Source organism: Phocoena sinus, chromosome 9, assembly GCF_008692025.1.
Source record: "Phocoena sinus isolate mPhoSin1 chromosome 9, mPhoSin1.pri, whole genome shotgun sequence".
In the NCBI taxonomy this organism is placed as follows: Eukaryota; Metazoa; Chordata; class Mammalia; order Artiodactyla; family Phocoenidae; genus Phocoena; species Phocoena sinus.
The window spans coordinates 683,737-707,240 of record NC_045771.1 but is presented as its reverse complement, the minus strand read 5'-3'; the positions used below and the strand labels follow the sequence as shown (position 1 = coordinate 707,240).

Sequence of the window (23,504 nt, the reverse complement as noted above, 5' to 3'; positions counted from 1 at the left end):
TTAAAAGTCACAGGGTTAAATAAAGCGCTGCACCCGGGCGAGCGCCTACAGGATGCGGCCCGCCGTCGTCCAGCCGGGACGTCTATATCCGCTCATCACGACCAAGTTTTGTCCAAGTGGCAGCTTGGGTTACCTCCTCGAGGGGCAGTTTGGGGATGTCGATTTGGCTGTGACATTGGCACGACTTTATCCGTACCATTCTATCCTGTAGGAGGGAACCCTATCATTGCTTTTGCTGAGGACTTTTCATTGTGAGTTTGCTTTTTCATGCTTTGCAATTGTAATAAGACAAGGTGTTGACGGAGAGCAAGCCGCCTTTAAACGGAAAAGGAGGAATTGTACAACCACCTTAATCAGCGCGAGGGCATCGATCCCGCGGGCGTACTTCCTGAGCTGCCTTCCCCTGGGCGACCATCCACACCGAGGCTTTGCCCTCACGATGCGGGCCTCGGTCCTCGAGCAGAAGGAAGTCCGGGGCAGACGGTGGCCACACACCTCCCTCCCCCTCCAGGAAGACCTGGGTCCACGTTTAATGACCACGTAATGGTCCCATCAGCCTGCGACCCTCCCACAATCCTCACACATGGCCGGTTCCCCTTCGTCCAACCCCACGAAGCACCAATGCAGCTCCGGCCACACGGAGACCACCACGCACTCCGGGCAAGCAAAACCGACAGAAATCCAAGGTGGGCGGTGACAGCAGCCTGCCAACCCTGTAGAAGCAAACTTTCACTCACACCCAACTCCTCCTCCATTGTTTAATCCCACTGCGACCCCAGGGGCATAATTACCAGTCCCATCCCACAGAGAAGGAGCCAGGAGCCCGACAAAGGAGCCGTCACACGACGGAGCTGCAGGACGGGGGCTGGGACTCAGCTCTGAACCCTGGTGCCCACTCTTGCGGGTCTGTGTCCCCAACTTCGGCTGCCAAGAAAGAGCAGAGGGGGCGCCGGGCCAGGCTGGGACGGGAGCCCGTGCAGACTGGCTCTTAGCGTGTGGGCGATCCTGCAGCCAGCTCGCCTGGAAGCCGGCGCCCACCGTGTGACTCCTCTTCCCACAGAGGGGGCCGTGGGAGCTGCTCCAGCTGGGCTCACACGCCATCCCGTGGAGCCTTTTGTTTGCTGGCTGATTTGCATGTCACATATTCAGCATCACCCCAAGGGCTGCTGTCCCATAACACAGCCACCCGCGGAGTTACCGCAGCTCCCCGATGCACACGGTGCCTTTTCAGACTTGTGTCTCAGGGCCAGATGGACCTGGGGTACCAACATCCCCTGTGACTTAGATGGACTTGGGGTACCAACATCCCCTGTGACTTAGATGGACCCGGGGTACCAATGTCACTTGTAAATTAGATGGACCTCAGGTACCGGCGTGCCCTGTAAACTACATGCACTTCAGACACCGGCGTGCCCTGTAACTAGATGGACCCGGGGCACCGGCGTGCCCTGTAAGTAGGGGCTCACTTTCAAGAATGGGCCATCGGAGCCTCAGTGTCACTGTGCAGAAGGAAAATGGGCAAGTGGGTGGGAAACAAGCCCAGGCAGGCCGCACTGGCCTCATGCCTGTGACAAACGTCCCCACCCGTTTCCAAGGGCTTCCTGCCCAAGTGCCAACAGACAAAGCCAGGCCCAGCCCCTGTCCCCCCTGCAGGGGGCTCTCAGCTCCTGACCCTCTGTCCTGCGGCGGGAGGTGCCTCTCCTGATCCCAGCATCTGCGGGACCTGCCCTGGGCCAGGCAGGTGACCGCCCGCGGCTGCCAGGTGTGAGGAGGGACTCCACGCTGCAGGTGCGTCGAGGAGAAATGGCGAGGCGCTCAGACACCGAAGGGCTTGTGGGAAGAATTTGTTAAACAGTTAGGCGTCACAGGGCCTCTGAAATTATAGCATCAGGACACCTCAAGTGTCAAAGACCTGAGCTTGGCCGTAGAGCTGCTCCGACGGCCACCCAGGAGGAAGGAGGCCCCCAGGTCTGCGCAGGGCTCCAGGCTTACCGACCCAGCATCGTGGGGGCCAGGGAGGGTCTGGGCTGGGAGCCTCCGCTCAGACCCCACCTGGAGCAGCCGGCCTGCAGAAACAGGGAAACACGCTCATGGCTGCTCCGCTGTTGTGCGCCCTCCGCCGTTGCCATGGGGACTGGTGCAGCCAGAGAGCCCCGGGGAGGCGGCTGGGACACACTGCGCTCGCCCAGCTGTGCGGCCGGGGGCAGGGGGCCGCTGGAAACTGCTGAAGGAGGTCCCGGCCACGGGCCACACTGTCCCTCCCCGCACGCTGCCGGTGGCCCGCCCGTGCTGTCGCCGCGTCTCCTCCCGCGGGTGCCTGTCTTGCGCTGCGGCCACAGCCCTATTTTTAAAACCAGCCACCTCCCACTTAGGCACAAAGACACTCAGGTTTGTGCTGAGAAGAGGAGGAACAGCGTCCACGTGCCGACGAAGCGTCACAACGATCAACTGCGGGAACAGTTGCGTGACTTGGAAGGACTGGGGTTTTGGACACTCACTAAGCAGAAGGGCAAAGGGACAGCAGCGCGTGTCCTCTGCGTGTCGCCGGGGGCCCGGAGCCCCGGCACTGGACACAGCGTCCACCTGAGCCCTGCACGTGGCGGGTCACCTCCTCCAGGGGCGGCCGGCTACGCCCTGACCACTGAGATCAGCACTGAGCCCCCGGGGCCGAGGGCTGCGGCAGTGGAGGGGGAGGCCCACGTGTAGGGAAGGAGCCTGGCAACCACATCCCAGGGGCAGCTCACAGGACCCTGCCCCGCGGGGGCCTGCGTGCCAGGCCCTCACCCAGCCCTCGACGGTCCTGTGGGTCAGGGTTCTGCGTCCTTCTCACACGATCCAACTGGGACTCAGCCCCAGAGCGCTGGGCCACAGGTCACAGGGCTGGGCGGGGCCCGTGTGACCGAGAAGGCTGCCCTCCGCAGACAGCAGCTGCTCAGGTGGCACCTGCCCGGCTCGGGTCAGCTCGGGGCCGCCGGGGCCACTTCTCTCCAGCTGCACCTGCACGGGTCCCTCTTGGGAGACACGGGGCCCCAGACGCACATGGGCCAAACCGCACTTACCGCGTCCCCATAACACGTCGTCCTGTCCTGAGTGCTTCCTGCCCCCCCGCCCACCGCCCGGCAAACGCCCCTCTGCCTGGGTGACCCAGCCAGAAAATCTGGTGCCCTCAGCTTGGACGCTTCTCGCACACTCAGCACCGTCATCATACACCGGGTCCAGCAGACGTGTCCCCAGGGCCCCTGTGACCTCACCCACGACGTCGCCGGGTCCCCATCCGTGACGCGTGTCCCTCTGGACCACACAAACACCTCTAGCGCACCTCGTCTCCCCATACATCCCTCGAGCTGAAGCCAGGAGCTTTCAGAAGTGTCATGTATCACAATTAAAACTGCGGGTCTGAGCCCATCGCGCCCCCTCGTGAACCCCAGTGCTCCCGCGAGATGCCTCCTCCAGGAAGCCCTCCCTGCCTCCCCAGGCTGTCTGGGCCACAATGTCTCTCTTTCCAGCAGACTCCAGGCTTGGAGAGGACAAGACCTGTTCTGTATGGTTCTCTGTGACTCCTGGCACCAGCACAGAGCGGGAAGAGGGAAGGAGAAGGAAGGAAGGAAGGAAACGGGGCTTATAAGTGTGAGACTACAAAACCCACCTTGACAACCACAGACAGACTCCAAGGATGTGCTGGGCATCGTGTCGCCAACTCCCAGATCCAGGGCCCCGACCCAGAGATGCAGACATCCCACTGCTCGTAGGCAGAGGCCTGGCTGCCGGCGGCCTCAGCTTCTGTCTCTACGGCCGCTCGGGGCCTTGTCTGGCCACCATTTAAACCAGCTCCCGTCCCGACCCGTCCAGTGCCCATGCCCTGCCTGGTTTCTCTTCAGACCACTCCACGTTCCCTGAGGTGATGTGATGTACAGTACGCTATCGTACGGTGTACCGTCTTACAGTCTGTTACATCCTACTGCTACATACAACGCTACGCTATAGCACACCGCACACCACGTCATGCTCTACCGTGTACTATACGTCAGGTAACGTCAAATAACTACGTAATGACAAAATTATATCACGTGACAGTGCATGCGCTGCGACACTGCCTTACTGCTATAGAGCGCGTCCTTACGCCATGCCGCGCCGTATTACATCGCGCTGCATGTTTACGTCCTCCTCCTCCGTCTCCCTCGCTGGGCCGCACCTTCACCAGAGCCCAGTCTCTGTTCCGTCACCCCGGCATCCCCACTGCCGGCACAGGGCCTGGCACTCGGCCGCCCGGCGTTGGTACCAACCAATGACCGGTAAGTGGGAAACTGGCCTCGACGAAAAGCAGCTCCATGAGACGCCTCGACCCCAGAGACAACAGAACGTAGAAGTCCTCGGCGTGGACACCTCGAAGCTAAGCCGGCCCCTTCCCACTCCCCGGTTCTGCACTCGTGTTTGGCCAGGGAGTAAGCAGGCCATCCCGGGTCCACATTTCCACCCTCGCACGCCCAGCCCCGGCCAGTGCTCACAGCTTCCAGAACCTGCGTGGGTCTGGCCCCCCAGGACCCCCAAGCTCTGGGCTCCACCCCCGTCCCGACTCCTCTGCCTTTGCAGGATCGCATCGTGTCGGCATTTGGTTCTGACACTGACAGCTGCCCACGAACGGCCCTCGGCTCTGGGCTGCATCCAACTCCGGGGCAGCCAGCAGATCCCAGGAGGAAAGGGAGGCCCGTGCGTGGAAAACGCCTGGTCCCAGCCTCCCGTCCACTCTGCTGCGGGCTGTAGCAGTGGGAGGGGGTGCCCAAAAGAAGCCAGAAAATGCCTTTCTGGGACCGAGGATGAGACAGGAGATTCGTCTGCAGACGGGTCTCCAAGTCTATCCGAACAGAAGCAGATTCTGTCTTCACGTAAGTACGAAGAGGGAGCAGCCCCGACTGTTATCACAGGAACTTCTTGAGCTGCGTTCTCCAAAAACTGAACTATCCCCCCGAGTGACAGCACGTTTTCACTGTTAATAGATTCATTGTTTCCAGTAGCAAGAGCGGCACCTTTCCACCCGCCGCGTGTTCTGCAGCTGGTCGCGAATCCATCCAGGATGAAGCCGTCACCACCCCTGCTTCCTCCCGAACAGGCGTGAGGACCGCGGCTCTGTCTTTAGACCCCTTTCTCATCCTCAGGAAAAGCACGAGCGCCCGCTAAAGCAGGGGCTCCAGGCCACACTCCCTCTGCGGAGGGGGACGTTCACTCGGCCCAGATGAGCCTCGCTCCTGGACGGCAGACATGGAGGGTGCATCCGACGGCCAGCAGGAGGACAGGCCTCTGTCGCGCACTTCACTTTGGAAACACACAGTCTATCCATTCAGCGAAATAAAGCAAGCTCGTCCCTTCCAGGTAACAGCACAGGATATACAACAGACAGAGCTGGAAAATTATTCAGATTCTTTTCCGGAATCGCCCTGTTGGAGTCCGAGACCCTTGCCGAGCCCCCAGACCCCCGGCCGGTTTCCTCTGCTGCCCACCTTCCCGCCTCAGTCCTCGGGCGCCGTGTCTGCCAACCCGCCTGCTGAAATGGGAGCAGCAGGTGAGCTGACCCTGCAGGGCCCCCTGCCCGTCGCTGGTGACCCCCGAGGTTCAGCCAGGCTTCACGGGCCCTCGACCTGGAACCTGCCCGAGGCTGTGAGGCGACCGCACCAGAACTGCCTGGAGAGCTGAGACCAGGCCGCTCCCCGCCGCTGCCGCGGGCTCCCCGCGTCCCACCACGAGCCCACCGCCGCTCTGGCCTGCGTTTCTCATCTGTGCCACGAGGCACGGATCAGGAGGGACCCCGACGTCGCTTTTACCTAAAAATCCTCCGATTCTCTCACGTCACGTCTTGGAGAAGATGAGAGTCCCTGTAGGCTTTGGCTTTTAGCAGCTTTTCACAGGCGTCCCGGCCACCTGCAGAGGGCACGGTTTCTCAGCAGCTGGACCGCACGAGCACTTCCAAAGCATCCTCCTCAGTCTCGTTGAAAAAGCACAGCCTTCTTTCCAGCTCCAGGGCTCACCAGCCCCTCCAACATTTATGCCGGGCTCTCAATCACAATGAAAGCACACTGCGTGCAAAACCGGTTCCGGGCACCTACACGCACAGCTGCCTGCCCACACTCAGGTGCAGGCACTGCATCCCAGGCGAGAACAGAGGGTGTGACCACGGCAAGCAGGCCGGGCCGTCAGGGGAACCTGTGTGTGCAGCTGGCGCTGCCGCAAGGAGCCCCTCCTCCCCTGGGCCAGCAGCCTCCTTGTTCCGGGATTCCTTGTGCAGGTGCGGGCACCTGGGCCACTGGCCAAGCCCCTGGGGTGTCAGGAAGGCAGCGCTGACCCCACAAGCCGCCATGAACTCGCTGAGCCCTTCTCACGGACCCAAAGGCTCTGCCACGGGTTGAGTCGGGTGACAGTCAAGCTGCCGGCCCCGCCCGGACCCGTGGCTGCCCCTTGCACGGCTCCCTTCTCCCCTCCAGCCCACCTGGCACCCACGCTGGTCCTCAGAGCCCCCCGACAAGCACCCAGGTGAGGCATCCCCTCCTCCGAAGGCCGGGCTCTGCATACGTCCCTGTGGCCTGGGCCTCACGTGGTGCTCCCGTCAGGGAGAAGCCTGGTCGGCCGTCCAGACGGCTGCACTGTGTGGGCATCACAGCAGGGGTCACTCCGATCTCCCAGGAGCGACGGCATCACACTTCGCAGAAGGACACGCCTGCCCCCTTCACCTGGAGGCTGGGCAGAGCTCACGGTCCGGGGTGGGTCTTGGCGTCCAGCTGTCCCGGTTCCCAGCCCTGGGCCCGCACCCGACAGTGTTTAAAGGCATCGTTCTCCAAACGGGAGACGCTAGGATTTAAAATCACGTGTGTTACTTGAAATGAGCCCAGAGGGAGAACAGAAGCCGAGTGCTGAGGCCAGAGCTTGGATTAGACAGGACGCAGCTGGTGCGCTAAGATCCAAGGGAGACGAGCCCCTGAGCCCGGCCCATCGCCTGCCGGACAGTCACGAGTCAAACACCCCAGCAAAGAGGAGCTGAGGCCGAAAAGGCCCCCGGGGGGGTAGCAGACACGGCCGATCTCAGGGCAGGAGGGACGCGCAGCGCACGCAAGAGGCCACGGCCCCGGGGACCACGGGGCAGGCGTCTCCGCGGGGCGCGGGGAGCAGAGCGTGTGCTTCCTCTAAAGGTGATCAAGCACATCCTCCCTGAAGGGAGACGCGCACACGGGTTAGAAATACGCCACTTAAGGATAAGCTACCGAGAAAATGAAGAGTGAGAAAAGGATTTTTCCGTCCTGCTCAATTTGACTAGACGACGTGGCCACGAAGACTGAAGGTAAGCACCGGTTTTCTCTGTGCGCTCTGAGCGCAGGAAGTGTCTCCTGGGAACCACTGTTCACTCACAGCTGACGTCCACGCCCGAGTTCACTAACTAATGCCCGGGAAAGAACCACCCGTACAAGGAAACCCACTGCATCCACCTTTCAGGACAAGCCCGGACCATGCCTGACGGGGACAGACGTGCCATCGGCTGCATGACTCTTCATTAAGTTCTGTCCCACCCTGTGCAGAACAGGCAAAGGAAATGCCCTTTGAACTCCATCACAGGGTCACGTCTCCCTTTGTTGGTAACAGGAGGGGCGTACAGCGCCGTGCCAGGAAGCCCCACGGCGAGAACCAAAGGCAAACGGTCCCGGGATCTGCAGGGGCACCGACACGCGGGCGGAAGGCTGGGCGGTCCGTACGCGGCCCGTCCTGCCGGCCCCGCCCACATCGCCACAACGACACTAGTCAGATTCCACATCGTGTTCTAAAACCGGAGCCACGAAACGTCCTTCTAAGTTCAAACTCTTCCTGATAACACGGGGTCACGTCCACCCCTAGGTGGACCCCGCACTGGAGGAGGCAGCAAACACGCCCTCCAGGTGGCCGGGGTCGAGGTGCCACTACAGTTTGGTATTTCTGCCGCCAGACGCTCAGATCCTATGGTCACAGGCTCTTGCCCGTAATCCTTTCCCTGTATAGCATCGGGTACGGCCATAACGTCATGAAATTATTTAAAACACCAAAGAAACGAAGGTTCAAAATCATGCACGTGTGTCATCCATTTTGCACAAGCAAGGAACACCCTGGCTGGCACAGCTATGCTGGTTCACGAAAATGTAATTCAGAAATCTGAGCATTTAGAGGGCCGGCGATACGACACTCAAACTGCATGTACAATTTCCCCCTCGGTACCTGACGTGAACACGATTAAAATGACCAAGGAACCAGACTTCGAATAATCAACCTCATTTCCCACAGAAAGCAATAAAATAAATGAAATGCCATTGTCATGAATATATGGTCACGACTCTACAAGATAAAAAGACTTCGTTCCATTTTATTCCATTCAGAGCACCCTTAAGTTCCAGCAAATCCAATTTTGAACGTATTACTTCCCAGCACCGGAATGAACTGCCAATTATGGAACAATCGCTAATGCGTTTCTGGGTAAAAAGTGATAACCTCTTATGCTGAGGAACGAGGACCATCAAATGGGTGCTGTGCAGGGAAGGAGCCCGTGGTCACGCAGGGTGAAGCCACTGACGCGGAATTCCGCTCCTTTTCATCCAGCGGAGTGTTTGGAATGGAATCTGCTGACTTCCTTTCTCCGGGACCCACTAGGCTGCTCTGCTCGGCTGGACCCCGAGCTCCACCCGTTACGGTGAAATGAAGCCTGGGAGGCAGGTGGGCTGGGGGCGTGCGCGTCAGCTCTCCACAGGCTTTCTGGGAAGTAGCAAGGGATTCTTCTTTAACCAAAAATTCTGTTCCCCAAATCATTCCTTTCGGCAAATCAGAGTCCCTAAGGGCATCAAAATATCCTACAAGGAAAAGCCAACAGCAACCAAAATAGAGAAGAGCTGCAGTCTGTTCCACCAAATAGGGTGTTACAGCTATTTTTATGCCCTGTTGACCGTCACTGGATAAAGAAACTTTAATAGACGTCACAAGGTGATCCCTCAACGGACGAGAACTAAACGCCCAGATCTCGAAGTCAGCCCAGATCCCAGGCTGCACCGTACACCGGGGTGAAAATGTAGGTTTCATTAAAAATAGTTCATATATTTAGCCACATACAGGACTGGCTGAAACAAAGAGTCATTTTCCGCTGCGTCTGGGTCGGTGCATTCAGCCACTGCGCTTACAAACGACCATAAAGCACGAGAGTCCTTCCCACTGAGTTACTGGGAAACGTGAGGCTCAGGTTCTGTTACGTTTCCTATATTTTTCTTACTGGGCGGAAAGACTGTACATTTTACACAAGTTTTCAGTAGCTGAAAACAAACGTGGGCTGCAGGGGAAAGCAGCCTTCGTACACACCCCACGTTCTGCGCTTTGCGTTTTTCATTCGGTGACAAACACCAACCACACGCTGGGACCCCCCCCCAGAAGATCTCAAAATGCGTGAGCGCGTGACGGGCTGGGCTCTAAGAGGGACGCCGAGGTCAAGCACTGGGCTACTCGGACCTTCGTCCCGTGCTCTCGTGGGCCAGGTGGACACGGTGAAGCCCGTGCGAGCTGCTGGGCTGGGACGGGACGGAAAACCTCAAAGCACCAGGGCATTGTCTTGTCCACACGGGCTCTTCGCAGAGGCCGGAGGCCCGCCCCTACACCACCTTCGATCCGAGCGAGCAGTGCGGTCGCCAGCCCCCACCCCCGGGAGGCCAGCCACTCCCCTCCGGGCCCCACCCGATGAGTATCGGGGTTCTGGGGAGACGGCGGTCCTCGGAGCAGCTGGCCCCCTTCCCCTTCCCCGGGCGGGTGCGTGCGCTTGCGCGGAAGCAGCCTCACCTGCCGCCTTCGCAGCGTCCGCCGCCGTCACGTTCTGGAGGTTGGCGCGCACCCTGAAGGTCACCGCTGGTCCCGAGACCCTGGAAGAGACCGTTTAACAGACGTGAGAACCGCTCAGCACACGGGCCTCCTCCCTGAACGCCGCACGCTCCCCAGGCGCTGCTCCTCCACACGCGACCTCCGCGGGGGTGGCTTTGCGGGGTCACTGTGACTCTGTTCCCAGATTGCAGGAATTCTATCCGCAGGCTTCGCTTTTCTAACACACACACGGCAGGGCTCTTACAAAAAGTTCAAATCAACCCCAATATCCAACAATAACAAGCAGATGTTCTTGCAAGGGAAAAAGAAAAATCGTTATGGAAACTGTTTTCAGTATTCTGTTCCCAAGGGAGCCGCAGGAACCAAAAGCAGAAAGGAAAGAGACGGGTATTTTTAAAATTCTCCTGAAAAGAGCTGTTTAAAAAACTTATTGAAATCTTTAGAACTACTCAGTAAAAAAATAACTGGCAGGGGGGCTTCCCTGGTGGCGCAGTGGTTGAGAGTCCACCTGCCGATGCAGGGGACACGGGTTCGAGTCCTGGTCCGGGAAGATACCACATGCCGCGGAGCAACTGGGCCCGTGAGCCACAACTACTGAGCCTGCGCGTCTGGAGCCTGTGCTCCACAACAAGAGAGGCCGTGATAGTGAGAGGCCCGCACATCGCGATGAAGAGTGGCCCCTGCTTGCCACAACTAGAGAAAGCCCGCGCACAGAAACGAAGACCCAACACAGCAAAAATAAATAACTTAATAAATAAATAATAATTAAAAATGAATATCTGGTAAAAAAAATTTCCAAAGCTTTTTAAATACTGTGCTGCCCATGACTTTGAAAAGTACAGCCCCCTTTTAACAACTGATTCGTCTGAAGGGGGGCAGGGAGGCCGCCTTCGTCAGGACTGTCCCAGCTCTGCATCACCTGGGCCGTCGTCTCCCGGACACAACCCCCAGGAGCTGGTGTCGAGGGGGCCGGAACGGCGTGGGCCGCTCAGAGGTGGCCCTTCCCGTCACACGCGTGGTTTCCAGGGGCTCCTGGCCATCGTGATGCCCCTGGCAAGGCAGCTGCTCTTCTTGGTGATCGGTGAGGTTCCCCACGACAGGCTTAGCGTTCAGTTCGACTGCCCTCCCCTGGTCCAGGGGCTGGGCCTTCCTCGCTGATGCCATGGAGTCTTATCAGTATGCACAGATTCAACCACCGAATACCACCGCTGAGAACAAAACCACGTGCCTGCCACCTGCTGAGCCTCCGTGCGCATGGGAACTTCGCGTGTACCGTGTTTAATCTCTCCAGCAAAGCAGGCGCGGTCGCCTCCATTTACGACGAGGACCCTGAGGACCCAAGGGCTGTCCTCCCTTAAAGGGAGCCCAGCTGAGTCACAGGTGACGCCGCCCTGCACCTCCCCAGACGCTGCCAGGCCGCCCGTCACCTGCATGTTCTAACCTGGCCCTGCCCCCTGCCGGGCCTCCCACCCGCTCCACGCCAATTCCAGCGTCTATGACAGGATCATTTCAAAGGCACTCCTAATAAGGGTGATGTAAGGAAAAGTGCACGAGAGTGAGACTCAAGTGAAAGGGACGCGCTTGAGAAGAGTTACGTGGAAAGGACAGCGACACTCTCAGAAATGGCAGAAACACCGCTAGCAGGAACCAAATCACCGAGTCAGGCGTGTGCCACGTGCCACCTCCTCTGCATCCACTCTGTCCCCTCCCCTCCTTCCCGAGCGCGTCATCCAGAGGCCGGCCCGCTGCTCCAGGTCGTGGGAGCTCAGACCACGCCTCCACGAGCCTCAGGGCTTCTTGGCATTCAGGGGCTACCTCCACTCGTGACCCCTGGTCTCGCTCGGGTCCTGTCCCTCAGGCGGCCTCTGGCCCAGCTCCCGGGCCAGCCGGGTCCTCTGCAGAGGGGACTGCGGAGCCCCCAGGGGTAGCATGGCCGTCGTTCCAGCACCTCTGCTGTCGGACGTTCCACCCCGGAGCCTGGGCCTCGCCGCAGGCGCAGCGAGCGCTCCTGAAGCAGCTCCTGCCGTGGCGCCCACAGCTCTGGTGGCTCATCCAGCCACGGGGCCTCCCGGTCACCTCCCTGTACAAGAAACGTCACCACGTCCTGCAGAAGTGCCACCTTCCCTCTCCACCCCCGCTGTCGCGGCCGAGCCGAGTCTTCCCGGGTCCCGCCCCCCCTCGTGTGGCACCCGGAGGACTTGTCCGACCCTCCGCCCGCGTCGCACGCAGCATCCTCTGTGGACCCCCCAGGCCCCAGGGTCCGAGGGGATGCAGCAAACCTCTCCCCGGCCCCTGCTGGATGCTCCCGGGGTGGACAAGGGGGCCTCCCCGGCCCCTGGAGACTTCCTGCCGCGGTGTCTCCGCCCTCGCCGTGGGAGTCGGGTTCCGCCCCCTCCTAGTTCCACAAGCGGCCTGAAAACCGTTGCTCTGGGACCTTCTAGCAAGTGCAGCGACTGCCTGATGTCTGTGCTGGATTAAACGTTAATTACCGTGCAGATCACGCGTGTGCCGACGCTTCCCACCGGCGCCTGACACGCGTGTGGACGGTGGGGCTACGTCTGGGACTGAGCCACGACATCTAGTGCAACTGCTTCCAAAACTAGGAGAAAGTCCTTCCTAACACGAGCGTCCACACCCACCATCAAAGTACTAACAGCAGATCCACGCGGCGTGGCTCTGGGTTTAAGCGTGGCTTCTGGGACGTGTCTAATCTAAACTACGTCTGCAGAGTTCCAGGAACGTGGGACCCCCCAAATCTAATCTTCCCTCCAGTGCCGACGGTTTTCTCTAAAGATCTCACGGATGTCCCTGGATTCCCAAAGATGGAGCACACAGGGGTGGTTCACCTGCCCCAACACTTGCGGGACCAGCGGGAGAGGCCGACGGGGCACCAGGGCCCTCCTTCCTACCGGGACGCCACACACATGCCTCTGGGATGCACACATGTGACCCCGGGATGCACAGCCGTGACCTGGGACCGCCTAGCGTGGAAAGCACGCCCCGTATGGAGGGTCCGTGTTGCCGTCACCGACTCCCTACCTGACACCTGGTCTGTGACGGCCCAGCCCCTGAGCAGCCGAGCCCTGGCCCTGGCACCGGCGAGGGAAGGGTCACCCCGCTGCACGGGGCATATCCAACCCCTCATGGCCGAACACGACGTGAGCTCAGGCGCTCGCTCCCCAGCACCTGCTCTGATGCGCGGGGATGTGAAAGCCTCTGCATAGGGTCTCCACTGCACGGCCGCGTCCTGTGTCGCCATCTGTCACCCTGCTGAGCCTTAACCTCCGAGGCCTCGGTTTGCCCAGCTGTAAAACAGGGGCAGTTCTGCCAAGTCGCCAGGGAAACAAGACAGGAGGTAAACAAGTACAATCTCTGCTCCAGGAAACTGAAGCACGTCTTCCAGAATCCTCCAAACCTGCGGGGGTCCTCACAGGGAGGGAGGTGTGGAGGGTCAGCGGTGGGCACGGGACGGGGGGCCGCGTCCTAGCTGGGCTCCTGCAGGGTCCAGCTGACCTCGCCTGTGCACAGGACCTCGTGAACACGTCAGGCCGTGAGTTCCCGCTGCGTCTTCAGGAACCGCCCTTCGTCAGCGCAGTCGACCACACGGAAGGGAGATCACACCGCTTCCCGCCTCACGAGGACTCACGAAGGGGGACCCGAAGGGGGACCCGGGATGAGGCTGGCGCCTGCGTTCCCCGAGCTGGTTGAAGTCCCCACTGGCTGGGAGTCTGCGAGGCCCTGCAGCACCGCCCACCTGACCAAGAGCCGCATCAATCAGCACTGCCTCCTCGGACAGCCATGATTAAATTATAAAATCACAACCGCGGTCGTGTGCGTCTGCCGGCATAATTACCCCAGTGTGCTGATGCCGTTTTAATGGCCTCTAACGATGTAATAAGAAATAATGAAATTTGCTTGACAGCTACATAACCATTAAAAAAACATATGAAGCATAACTAGTACTTCCATAAACACGCAGACAATCCTGGAAGTGCCGCCTTGTGGGGCAGACTCCTCTCCTCTCCTGCCACGATGACCAGCCCTGAGAGCGTGCTGGCCACGCGGTCGTCCCCCCAGGCGCCCCCCCCCGCCCCAGGTCAGTCCCTGCGGCTGGTGCGTGTCCTCATGTGCTGGGTCCTGGGGGCGACACACAGGACGTGCATGTGTGGCATGGGACACCACACACACCCCCGCAGACCACGTACAGCGTTAAATACTCAGAGGTGCGAGACGAGCGTTAACTGGGCAGGACGGGGGTTCCCAAGAGGCCTGGGCACCCAGAAGCAAACTCAAGGGCAGACAGGGGGCTCCAGGGCCGGGCGAGGCTGCGGGGAAAGGGCCGCTCGGGGGTTTAGTCACACGAGGGCCCTGGACCAGACTCCCAAAGGCTGAAAGAGCGGGGTGCAGCATGGCCCCGGGCGAGTCGGAAGCCCCTGTCCCCTGAGCAGGAAAGAGACTGGCAGGTGATGTCTACAAAAGAGCTGGTCTGGGAACCGGCCCAGCTTCCGAGCCTGGAAAGCCCCCAGGACACCCCTGTGTCCCCAGAGTCTCCAGACCTGGAGGGACTGAGCCGCAGACCCAGGTGAGGGGCCAGAGAGGGGTGCCGGGCAGGTTAGGCAGCGTCTCCCAAAGGCCCCCAGGCCCGAGCGCCCCCCACTGGAGCCCCTCAGGACTGACGCCACTTCCCACAACTCCCTTTCCTCTCCAACCCTCCCTCAAACGCTCCCATGGCAGCAGTGGGGGGGGCGCGCAGCCCCGGCCTCTATCCCATCTGGAAGGGTTCTAAGAAACAAGGGGCGGCAGGGGGGCAGCAAAGGGCACGTCTCCAGGAAACAGCCCGGGGCTGGGACCTCTGCCTTCCATCTGCTGCCTGGTCATCACGGAGGGTTTTGCTAACGGAAGGTGATGAAGGTTCAATGAACACAGCCCCGTGGGGGCCTAAGGAGTCCCACCCTAGAGCTCATTCGGGTGATTACTTCTGAGGCGCGAGGACGGTCTCCCAGCGCTGCAGGCCGCCAGCTGCTCCTGGAAGCTCCGGTCTCAGGACCCCTCTGCCTGGTACTTGAGGCCCTTAGAGTTCTCGCACGAGGTTCTTGCCTTTGATGAAGGAGGCACCCACTCCCTCCCTCCCTCCCTCCCTCCCTCAGCCCTGGGCCACATTCAATGTCCCCTCTACAGAGGGAGGAGTGCAGTGTCACTGGGGGGCCGTCTGGGGTGCCAGACCCGCCTGTGCCATCACTCATTCCGTCATGCGTGTGTTCCGTCACACGTGTGCAACACACACCCACGCCGTGTGGTCAGCGTGCCAGGTGTGCCTATGCAGACGTGCAGCAGGGACCCCTGGACCTGAGATGGGGCCTCAGTGGCCAAGCCCGTGAGGACCCCGTGGTGTGTGCAGCCCAGGGGAGTTGCCCATGGGAGCCAGGAATGGGGCAGGAAGCTCCAGAGACCCCCTCCTCCTCTTTGAAGGGAACAGTCAGAACCTCCGGGTCAGGCCGTCTGTCCTGCTTACTGGGCCATGCGGAGACCGTGACGGGGCCAAAGGGCCTGTGGAAGTGGCCACGGGCAGCAGGAACGGCTCCCCGCTGGGCTGCGTGAGGCCCTCCCACTCCAGGGCCTGAGTCTGATGACCAAACCCTCCTGGAGGTCCTGCACACCGGAGCGGTGCCGGACGCACAGCCAATCAATGCGATTTGACAGAGGACAGCTGTAACGGACCCTTGATGTTACAGGTGGGAATACAAGTGGCTTCGGGGGCCCGTGTGCGGCTTAACGGAACAGACATGGACCCTCTGCCAGCGGGTGACTCATCTCGCACCCGCCCCTCCCGCCGCCCCTCCCGCTCCGAAGCCACGGCCCGTCACCGGAGACCTCAGCAGCCTCACGGCACTTGGGCTCCACCTGGGTCCCCTGTAGTTCGTTCTCCAGGCGGCTGGAAAGGCACCTTCCTGGAGAACATCCGCGGTGGCTCCAGCACTGGGACCAAGGCCACCTGGGCTCCGGGCCGGGCTCCCATGGCCGCATGACCCTCCCATGTGGACGTCCCCCCCGTGGGTGGGGTCTCCTGCCCCAGGTTCCTCCCTCTTGGCCTCATCCCTCTGTTCACGGGGACGGGACGGAAGGCGCCTGACCTTCTCTGGCTCTGTCTACGTGTCCACCTCTGCTGGCAGCTCAGCTCACCAGAGCAGGAACCCTGCCTGCTCTCCACTCCACCCGGGCACTCAGCGCTCGGTAAACATCTGTGTAGCGATAACCGTCCCCGTGGACCACCACGTGCGCATAGCTGTCAGAAGAGCCTCATTAGCTGAGGGCCCAGCCCCGAGGCCCCGGCTCGCCTGCGGGGGCCAGGCCATCCCGACGGTCTAGAGCCTCCTGGGTGGTTCCTGGCGCAGCGGGGAGACCTGAAGCCTGGGGCGGGGTTCTTTCAGGGGACTATGGTCCTTCTGACGATGCTTGGGTTTCAGCTGCTCTTACAGAAACCACCTGAGCCCCACTGGGCCTTTCCTTCCTCTTCTTCCCTCACCAGTTTCTCTGTGACACAACTAACGAAGCCCACAGGCGCACAGTGGACCCACCAGATGGAGAAGACGCCCAGGGCCCCGCCCACACTCACGCGATGTCCGAGAAGATGCCCGCCGGCACGTCCAGGAGACGCGCCACGTCCTCCAGCACCTCCGTCCCCTTCTCTGGGCTCAGCGGGCTGCGGGGAGAGCACAGGGTTACGTGGCGGGCTTGTCGCACCTGAGGAGCAGGGACCCCTGCAGCCCACCCTCCCGCCCTGCCCTGCTCGGAGAACTGCCCCGGCTGTACCAGTCACATCAGGGCTGGGCTGCAGCCACCCGGGAGCAGAGGCCTCCCCAGCCGTGATGAACCACCTGCATCTTCCAGCAAGAAGACCAACACCACGATGCGAATGGGGTTGTTAGGGGAGCGTGATGGGCCCAGGAGCCAGCAGCTGGCTCATCTCAGCCGGGGAGCAGGGGAGAGCGGGGTGGAGGTGGGAGAGGGGGGCGGAGGCCGGGAAGCCAAGTTCAGGAGGGGCGCCAAACGTGCGGAGGGAATGCATGTCTGTAAGTGGATTCGGGTTCATTTCTAAAATGAGTTATGGGCCCGTCAGGATACTGAAAAGTCACACTTTTAAGGATGGCAGGACAGCGTAGCAGCAGCGACTCCCCAGAGGGGCTCATGTACCACAGCATGGAGCCTCGGACCCCCAGCAAGGCCAGCGTCCCCGGGGGGCACCTCCAGCAGCGCGTGTGACTCAGGTCCCTGAGCCCAGCCTGTCTCGCACCCCAGGTGCTGCCCGTGAAAGCCCGTCAGAGCCCTTCAGAGGAGAACTCGCCTGCGGTCACGTGAACACCGTCGACAGCTGGGGTTTCCGTCCCAGCCTATCATTCATTCATTCATTCATTCATTCAGCAAATGTGCAAGGAAGCCACTGGGTGCCGGGCGCTGGCCGGGAAATTCAGCGACAGACACTGAGCTGCTTCTTGGGCTTTATATCCAAGTGGGGACACAAGCAGCAAAGTCATCAACGAGGGAAAGGGCCTGTGTCGTTGGGGGCTGAACTGTGTTACCGAAAACGCCCACCTTCACGTCGTAAACCCGGAACCTCAGAATGTGGCCTCACGCGGAAACAGGGTCCGTGAGGTCATCAGGTGGTTTCCTCATCCACCACCGCCGGGGTCCCCATGGCAAGAGGAGGTGGGGACACAGACACGCCCGGGGGACGACCGCGAGGACCCAGGTGCCAAGCCCGCTTGCCCCTCCCGCCCCCCACAGAGGGCGGCACTGTGTGCGTGGAGGGCGGTGAACATGCAGGGGGTGCCCGATGGGCTGTCCCAGGACCGCGTGACTCCAAGAGCCAGCGGGGGCACAGGGCACCAGAAGGAACCAAGGGGGGTCCCAGAGGCGGGGGCCGTGGAGGTGGGTGCCGGGCAGGCCCTGCAGCCTGCTGAGATGGTTCAGGTGTGCGGGCAGGAGGGACCAGCAGGTGAGCGAGACCACGGGCGCCTCGGGAAGGGCAGAGGCAGAATCCCCGCGTAGACGCGTCGACAAGGGCTGTGACGTCGGCTGGCGTCAGGGGAGGGCTCCAGACGCCTCTGCGCCCCGAGGAGATGCAGAGAAGCAGGCGCAGCGACGGGACTGGGGGCGACTGCTCCAAGATTCCCAGGCTGACCGCCGCGTCCCTCGGAAGATGCTGTCACCCAGTGGAGGAAGCGCTCGGGAGGCCGTGATCAGTGAGTCCCACCGCGAGCTGGCGGCAGGTCTGGGCTGGGAGGCTGGGAATGTTTTTAAAGAGGTGTGTGTGCTTGTGGTGCAGACACGGGCCCTTCTACCCCGTCCCCTCACTCACGGGATCCCAGGGACACCTCTCAGAGCTGGCATGTCAGCCCCACCGGGAGGTCAGCTGCCAACTGGGAAAGGAGTCCACTCGGAACGCTGGTGTCTGCCTCGTCGCTGCCTGCCAGGAGCTGCAGGTCAGGTCCGTCTGTTCCTCAGCCAGCCTGGTGCTCGAGCACGTCTGCATCTACATGAAGTCTGCTGGGACCCCGAGCTCCGCGCGGGGACAGGCCTGGCTGCACGGCAGCCCCGCGGGCACCTGTGCCCCGGTGACAGGGCACGGGTCTCAAGGGAGCCGTCCGGTGCTGACCACAGCGCCAGCTCAGTGCGCAGGAGAAATCCCGCCACGTCACATCAGAGGGGGACGAGTCCCACAGCCCAGCGTCAGGAAGACAGGGCCCTGTCCCCCCCTCCCCAGCTCCTGGCCACCAAGCAGGCCCCACCAGCTCTCACCCCGAAGGCCACGAGCTCCCTCCTTTCCCCGAACCTCCCTCTGCACGTTGACTCCAAGCCACCCAGCACGCCACTTATTTTCAAAGATCTCTGAGGATTTCGCGTGCTTCGGTCCTGTCTGTCCACGAGCTGCAGGCTTGCTGAGGGCGTGACCAGCTCTTATCTTTTTCTTTCTCTCCAAAGTCTAGGCCCCTGCCAGACACAAACCAACTTCCCTACCAGGTTGCTACGAGACTCCACGAACCCCGTTTCCTAGCTTGTCTTCAACAAGGGGTAACGTAAGGAGACGCGGAGTCCGGCGCCTCCGTCGTGGATGTCAGGCCCACCGTAAGCCTCCCGGCCCTACCTTCTTCCACCCTCACAGCCCAGAAATTGAACATTTTCCTCCATTACGAGATTGTCTAAAACAGCCCTGAAGATAAGGATGAGGTGCGCCGGCCCAGAATGTTCTCGGTGGCCGGCTCGCTCTCCAAGGAGACTCCTCGACGACCGGAGCCGCGCGGTGACCCCATCAGCCCCTCCCGTCTCGCCGTCACGGCTCCGGCCGGCAGATGGCTCAGGGCAACAGCGGCTCCATTCTTGTGCAAGTCGGACAAACGAGAGGGTGCTGACTCTGTACTCAAAACGAGCACGCAGTTGTTTCTGTTTTATCTTTAAACTACGTGGCCATCAGCTGTCATGTCATGGTCTGAACTTCCTCAGAAAGCAGCTGGAGTTCATTTCAAAAATCAATGGACGGATACAGCACGCGCAATTTCAGGGGCCCGCCTGTGACAGCTGCCACCCTGATTACCTGGACGCCCAGCGCCGCCTGGAAGAGAGAGATGGGGCGCTTTTAGCAGCTCGAGGTCAGAGCGGGCAGCGGCCATGGGGTCCTCTGCCTGCCTGTCAGCGGCAGGAAGGATTTCCTGTCGACAGCTGGGCCGGGCCTCCTCACTAAGGCACTTCCTTTCTGAAGCCACACGTTCCTGGTGTTTAACCGAGTTAAACAAGGTTGCTGCCGGGAGCTACTAAGTCAGCAGAACAGGCGAAATGGACTGCGTCTGCGTCCTGACCTCGATGCAAGCCCGCTGAGGGGCGGCCGCGCCCCGCTCTCAGGAGAGCCTGATGGCCACACGCACAGCCCCACATGGCCGCGGTGTCCTGAGTCACTGCTGGACTAGAGGAAGGGGCCAAAACGAGGAGGTGATGAGGGAGTTTCGGAGGCCACTCTGAAAATAAAGACTAGTGAAAACGGCGTAAGGGGCAGAAAGATTAGGACCAGTGCAGACTTCTGGAAGGCATCCCTCCGCCCTCGGCCGTGCGTGACTCCACGGAAATTCTCTCATTCACTGCTCACAACAGACCTGGGAGGAAGGTCCCGTATTAACCTCACTTGAGAGAGGTGGAAACTGAGACTCGGGAAATTAAACCCCTTGCCCAAGATCGTGCTAGTAAATCCCCAAAGATGGAAACGGAAAATGTCAAGTGAACGCTGGGATGTCAGCGTCCCGACTGTTGCACCTCTGCCTGGATTTCAGCCCAACCAGACTGAAGAGCGTCTGCACCCGTAACCTCTCCAGGTCTTATTTTTCCAAGTGCTATCGTCTCTTACTTACGAGACACATGAAACCAAGCAGAGAACGGGATGCGGCAACGGGGCCAGATGCCCCCCCCAGCCCCACGCTCACGTCTAGGACTCTGCGTCCAGGAGCCGACCGTGCTTCTGCTGCTTCACTTCCTCACTGCGGACATCTCACTATTTATTTGAAAATTCACCGAAGGTTGGGAACCAAATGAGTGATGGATCACAAAATGAAAACGAGTCAGCCTTGATACAACTTTTTTTGAGATGATACTTGAAATCAATCAACAAAATGAGATTTTCACGGGGTTCACCGATTATTCTAGTTATCCGTACCCATCATTGTAACAAATAATGATGTTTATCTTTTTAAATAATCCTATAAGGTAGTTAAAATTTCTGCTAACCCACAGCAATTCAACCCGATGCAGAGAAGTGACGCTTCTGATGAGGACAATCTTGCTGGCACCACAGTGACTCAAGTTCCCAACTCCCGTCTGGCACCACCGTCTTCCCTGCAGGAGTCGAATGAAGGCCCCGTTTTTCAGAGCGTGAGTGAGTGAGCCTATGACAATCTGGGCGGACACACTGAGCTCCTGTGAGGGCTGAGCTGCCCGGCATCGCAGAGCACAGGCAAATTCACCTCGAGTCTCTGACAACCCTGAATTACTCTTATTAAAAACTGCTAACAACCGTCAACTCTTCACAGGTAAATCATAAACAGATAAAAAACTGTTGTATGCTAACAACTTAGCATTTTTTAACATCAAGATGAGACTGTGCGTCTCGACATAAATATATTCAAAATTTTAACAAATATGTTCTCCATACTATATTTGAATAAATATATTCTCCAAAACAATTTTATTCTCCAGGAAAAAAAATTTGCCAACCGCTTAATACAAATCTAAGTATACAACGTCTTAGAGTGTCACCTTTATAAAAAGTGCATTGACGTCAAAAACATAAAAATGTAACACTTTTGTATGCAAAGTTAAGCTGCTGTCCACTTAAAGGGACTTGTAAATAGGAGATGTTTTATGGAAGCCTCGTGGTAACCACAGAGCAAAAGTCAACAGTAGCACAACCTAAGAGAAAAAGCTTTCAGCTTTTCACCATTGAGTACGATGTTACCTGTGGGTTTGTCATACGTGGCCTTTTTACGTTGAGGTATGTTCCCGCTATGCCCGCTTTGTTGAGAGTTTCTATCATAAAAGGAAGTTGAATTTTGTCAAATGCTTTTTCTACATCTCTTGAGATGGTCATTCTCACCTGCTTCCAAGACACTCCACGCAACCCAGACACGCCGTGTGTCCCATACAGCGGAGCGCAGATCAGGGTCCGGGAGGAGTCGGGGGCGGGAAGGACCATCTCCTCCCGGGAGCCCCCCTCGTGACTCTCCTCCCCTGCCCCTCCTGCGGCCCTAACTTCCAGTGGCACCCACTCGTGGGGATCCTCCACCGAGCCTCCTCGGGACACACGGCCTCCGTCAGCGCAGCCCCGCGGCGAGAAGCAGCGGGTGCCCTCTGCTGGCTCCCCCGTCCCACCCCCGGGCCCCGGAGGCTGACCCCAGATCTCGCCAGGGCGGACTCCTCACCCCAGCAGTCGTGGTGCAACTGCCGAGCTGGATTTCAGTCCAGCCCAGGTCACGGCACAGACGACGCCCGCGGCACAGAGAGCGAGGCGGGCACGGTGCTGACGGCCAGCACGCCCGCTGGCCGGTCTCCTCCGTCCACCGCAGGTCCCCTTACCCCTCCTCCACGGACAGCAGAGGATCCAGCAGAGCGGACCCTGACCTCGCCACCCACCCCTGGCGCCTGCAGGGCCGTCCTACGTAAGCCTACATGCCTCAACTGAGTCTCCTCTGGATGCTGTTTATTTTTCCATTTTTCCTTTTCCCTCTGGTTTCATTATTCACTTGCAGACTTACTATTTTGACAGCAGGGCAATCTCATCTTTTCATATTTTTCTCGCTCTTTCCTAGTCCTTCGTATGTAGGAGTGGAATTTAAACAGCTTAACTTCTGACAGATTCAAGTCTTGGCCCATTTATAACACAGAAGAGACACTTTGCAAAAAATCAATTGCAGGTGTTAGGGTATGAGGGTCTGTGGGGATTACTGTGGAATTTCAGGGCATCATTGAAGACAAAAAGCTAAGCTTCCCCAATGATTATGGAAATCCAACAGCAAAGCAGCTGGTGGGCTGCGTACAGACAGATATGGACACAGACGTAGATGATACAGATGTAGGTATAGATACATAGGTGTAGGTATAGGTTAGGTGTAGCTGTAGATGTAGACAGACAGATACAGACATAAATAGATGACGCAGATGTGAGATGTACAGAGGTACAGACGTAGGTATAGGTATGAGTGTAGGTGTATCTGTAGGTGTAGACATGCAGACATAGATATGGACGTAGATACAGATAAATGTAGGTGTAGGGGTAGGTGTAGGTACACAGATACAGCTGACACAGACCTAAGCAGACGACACAGATGTAGGTGTACAGATGTAGGTATCCGCACAGGTGCAGCTGCAGACACATACACACAGGTACAGGTCTTCATGGCTAAACGAGAGCAGGGTCCCCACGTCGCCAGACGCTCCTACGTCCCGCACTCCCAGGCTGGGCTGTAGAGCCAGCCGGTAGGAGTCGGGCTCTAAGGACAGCCATGCGGCAGACAGAGGCCGGAGGGCCAGGCTCCAGGCCTGCTCGGCGCAGGCCGGGCTTCCCTCCCCTCCCGGCCCCGCCCACCAACACCACATCTCGCCCTTTGCTGCAGCAGAAGGATCCCATGTGGGAAGGGGGCTCACAGTCAGAGAGAGACCATAAGGGTCCCCTGGCACCATCGTCCCTTCTGGCACCTCTGAGCAGCCAGACATGGCCAAGCTGACCTGGAAGGCGTTGGGCCAGAGAGGCACTGAAACTGTTTTCAACACCCATCACATTTGCACCTTTATGGCATTTTCTCACTTTGTCCACCGCCACGGTTAGAGGCCAGGCAAGTGTGAAATACCCTCCAGTTCTAGAATTCCAGCCACTAGCAGACGTCAAACTCCAGCACGGCTCTATAACCTCAGCAAACAGGAGCCAACAAGCTAATAAACGAAAACAAAGTTCTGACGCTGATGTGACAACTGGAAATGTGAACACAGACTACATATTTGATGATGTTAAGGGATTTGGGGTCCTTTGTAGGTGTGATATGGCATTATGGTATGTTAAAAAGAAAGAATCCCTCTATTTGAAAGATATTTCATGAAATGCTTCTAAGACA

At 59.2% G+C, this 23,504-nt stretch overlaps 1 protein-coding gene across 1 annotated transcript in view; it reads right to left on the bottom strand.

Moving 5' to 3' along the window:
• PTPRN2 (protein tyrosine phosphatase receptor type N2) overlaps window positions 1-23,504 on the bottom strand; it is a 693,051-nt gene that overhangs the window by 397,097 nt on the left and 272,450 nt on the right. Inside the window, exons 10-11 of the mRNA XM_032644042.1 lie at window positions 16,475-16,561; window positions 9,823-9,902 (exon numbers count right to left, since the gene is read on the bottom strand). Coding sequence (XP_032499933.1) covers window positions 9,823-9,902; window positions 16,475-16,561 — 167 coding nt within the window. The remainder of the gene's footprint in view (window positions 1-9,822; window positions 9,903-16,474; window positions 16,562-23,504) is intronic.